The sequence below is a fragment of the Blastomyces gilchristii genome (genome assembly GCF_000003855.2).
Source record: "Blastomyces gilchristii SLH14081 genomic scaffold supercont1.4, whole genome shotgun sequence".
Classification (NCBI taxonomy): Eukaryota; Fungi; Ascomycota; class Eurotiomycetes; order Onygenales; family Ajellomycetaceae; genus Blastomyces; species Blastomyces gilchristii.
In genome coordinates, this window is record NW_003101679.1 from 1,646,351 (window position 1) to 1,649,744 (window position 3,394).

At 42.8% G+C, this 3,394-nt stretch overlaps 1 protein-coding gene across 1 annotated transcript; it reads left to right on the plus strand.

The window, feature by feature from the left end:
• The first annotated feature begins 397 nt into the window (after positions 1 to 397).
• On the plus strand, positions 398 to 1,771 carry BDBG_02846 (uncharacterized protein). Its single transcript, XM_031720981.1, has one exon. The coding sequence runs from the start codon at positions 529 to 531 to the stop codon at positions 1,030 to 1,032; it is 504 nt and encodes a 167-aa protein (XP_031577340.1). The 5' UTR covers positions 398 to 528; the 3' UTR covers positions 1,033 to 1,771.
• The last annotated feature ends 1,623 nt before the right edge of the window (positions 1,772 to 3,394 follow it).

Here is a 3,394-nt window from a genome sequence, read left to right on the forward strand (position 1 = left end):
ACAGCAATAGAAAAGACATGAGAAAAGAACTGACTAGAGAAAAGAAATGTGTACTTAAATCAAAAGACACAATACTGCATACAACAAAAAGAAAACTCTTCACTTTGAGAATAAGAATTGCATACACCTGCGGCAAAAGAATCTCATATCACATATGAAAAAGCATCACACATGTGACATATATGGGATCTCGATCTCAGACTCTCAGAGCGATCTCGGATTGAAACAACCTTTCGCTGAGCTTCCCTGCATAAATATATCTGGCTCCGCCGCGCGATCCGTCATCATCAAAACATACAACATCCCCCAACACTCAATTCTTAGTGATGATTCTTGTGTGAGGTGTTTCCTACGTGTTCAATTAGTGATATTCTTGTGTGTGTGTATATATCTATTCTTGTTGTGGTTCTTATTCTTGTGGTTCTTATTCTTGTGGTTATTATTATTGTGGTTCCGCTGCTCCTGTTCTCGTGCCGCCAGAAGCACACATCACCCGCACCATTACATTGGTGTTCCCAACGAGGGAGAATGGATGAGCAGGCAGCAGTGATGATGAGAATGTTGATGATGTTTTTCCTCTTTGTTGTGATTTCTGTTCTTTTCCTTCTTTTGTTGAGCATCTCATTTGCTATTGTCTTCTTCTGGAAGTGTCTGATCGGTCATGTTGAACGCCACTGTGAATTGATGAGAAATTCTGCTGATGTTGATCCCCCTATTCGCCCACGGCAGGATGAGGATGATGATGGGAAGAAAGCCCTGAGCCAGCTATTGAGATTCCTTCTTTTCCTTGATGACTTGAACCTCCCGCGGAAGAACCTTGATATTGACAGTGCTGTTGATCTTTTTCATTTGTGTGAGAAGAATCCTCTTGTGTATTCTCTTTTGAATCGCGTGTCTCCCAAGTATTCCCATTCGGATTCCACTGTCAATACACCTGTTCCGAAGAAGGGGGTTAGTAATGATAAGATGGCTGCTGCGGATTCTACCTCGACGACCCCTGCAACAACCCCTGCTGCCGGAATGCCTTGCTGAATCATAATGCCAATGCCAATGCCTGGGACCCCCGGTGCCCTGTTCTTTGATGGAAAGGATGTTACCACATTTGTGGACCGATTTGAAATGATGAGAACCTTGCACCATGTTGCAGATATTGATTTGCCTTTACTACAGAACTATTGCTCAATGAAACTACAGAGATATGTTGATCAATTGGTGTTGGATCATAAGACATGGGATGGAGTTAGCAGACAACTGCTTGCAGATTTCTGGCGCGAAGACTCACATCAACAGATGTATAATCAGTCATACCTTTGTGCACTTTCTAGCAAGATGCATTCTGATCAGAATATTCTTGTGTATTGCTGTCAATTCTGTGGTATTACAATGCAGTTGATTCAAAGGAATGAGCTGCATCAATCAGTTGTGTGTATATGGTTCCTGCAAGGTCTTCCAGAGGATGTTTGTGAGAAAGCTTTTTGCATTGCTGGATTTGATCAGGTTGCTAGCCAATCTTAATGAGAATTGCTGAAGATTTGCAATGCTGTGATGAGATTGCAGAAAACAAAGGAGGATATTGTGAGAATTCTGTCAATCAATTCTTTTCCCTGCTCTGTGTCTGATCCACCTGTGTTGAAATCATCAATGTCAAATGCCCCTGCCAGTTCTGCATCTAGATCAATGTTGAATGTGCTTTCCTGTCCTATGTTGAGTCTGTCTGCAATTCCTGCCATTCCTGTGATTTCTGCTGTTCCTGCAATTCCTGCTGTCCCTGTGATGATGAATATGAGAACTATACCTGCAATTCCCATCCCTGTTTCTGATATTGATAAGCAGCGCGTGGATAATGGTGTTCTAGAGAAGCTGGTTGGCCAGATGAATTCTTTGTCTCTTGTGATCGCCAGAATTCAAAGACAGAAGGTGCAATCTGTGACACAACCTGTGGCTGCCTCAAGGATTCCTCCCACCTGTGGACCTGTTGATTGTTCTCATTCTATCAATATGCTGAATGATCCTGGTTTTGATTGATTGAATTGCTGGGGTTGTGGAGACTCAAGCCATAATGTTCCACAGTGTTTGAAGATCAACCGGCTCCTTGACCAGGGGAAGATCTATAGAGATATGCATGGGAAATACTATGTGGGTAATGTTGTCAATCGCGGCCCAAGAATTCCTCGCAATAAATATGAACCATATATCACCTCTATTGAGCCAGCCCTAAGCCAGCATATCATGACTGTTCCCACCCGTGTTTCACCACCTATTCCTCCCCGCGTCTCATCTGCTGTCCCTTTCACCTGGAGATGAAGGTGATCAACAATTGGAGAATCTTTGTGGTTGATGATTATGATGATGAATGTGGTGTGGGATGATGTGAAATGTGATGTTGGATGTGGAATGTGATGTTGGATGATGTTGAATGTGGTGTGGGAGGATGTTGAATGTGGGATGTCGAACATGATGGAATGGATATTACCACGCGGTAGATGGCTCAACAGCCAATGAGGTTTTCCCGGCCCAGGGGCATCAAATGATTCAACCAATCATGGGTGCCCATGTCAGCCGCAACTTCCACAATTAACTAACTAGTTAACGTTACCGCCTAGTTACCAACCTTCTGCCTCTATTTTCGGTTTTTCATGTTCCCGCTGCTCCGCGAATCTGTTTATTCTCTTCCTTGCAGCCGTTCTATTTCCTTTCCTGCCATTCTTTTTCCTTTTTCTTTGATTCTTGATTTGCTTATTGATTCCCTGTCTGTATTTTTCCTATTTTATATTGGTTCTGGGTTGCATGGTCGGCAACTTAAGGGGGAGGGGAGATATGTAGTGGGGATCTCGGCCTCAGACGATCTCGGATTGGAACAACCTTTCGCCGGGCTTCCCTGCATATATATATCTGGCCTCCGCCGCGCGATCCAATCACCAAAACATACAGCATCCCCCAACATTCAATTCTTAGTGATGATTCTTGTGTGTGGTGTTTCCTACGTGTTCAATTAGTGATATTCTTGTGCGTGTGTGTGTGTGTGTATATCTATTCTTGTTGTGGTTCTTATTCTTGTGGTTCTTATTCTTGTGGTTATTATTATTGTGGTTCCGCTGCTCCTGTTCTCGTGCCGCCAGAAGCGCACACACCAGTCCCCATTACACCATCAGATGGGCAGCGGCGCGGCGGATATATGCCAGGCGATGCCTTGACGAAAAATTTAACCGTGCTGAAAAATTTAACCGCGCTGAGATCCTTCACCACAGTAATATAAATAACTTAGATAGAGCAGAGTATTTCTGAGAGATCAATCATATAAAACTATTGAAGAATTTTTCAAAGAATACTTTTAAATTATTAATTGATATACCAGGTTATAGTGATATTTGAGTTAAATGAGAAGTTTATACTA

What these genes read in the sequence shown, in the direction of transcription:
- BDBG_02846 (XM_031720981.1), top strand. Translation starts at nt 529, where the DNA reads ATGGATGAGCAGGCAGCAGTGATGATGAGAATGTTGATGATGTTTTTC.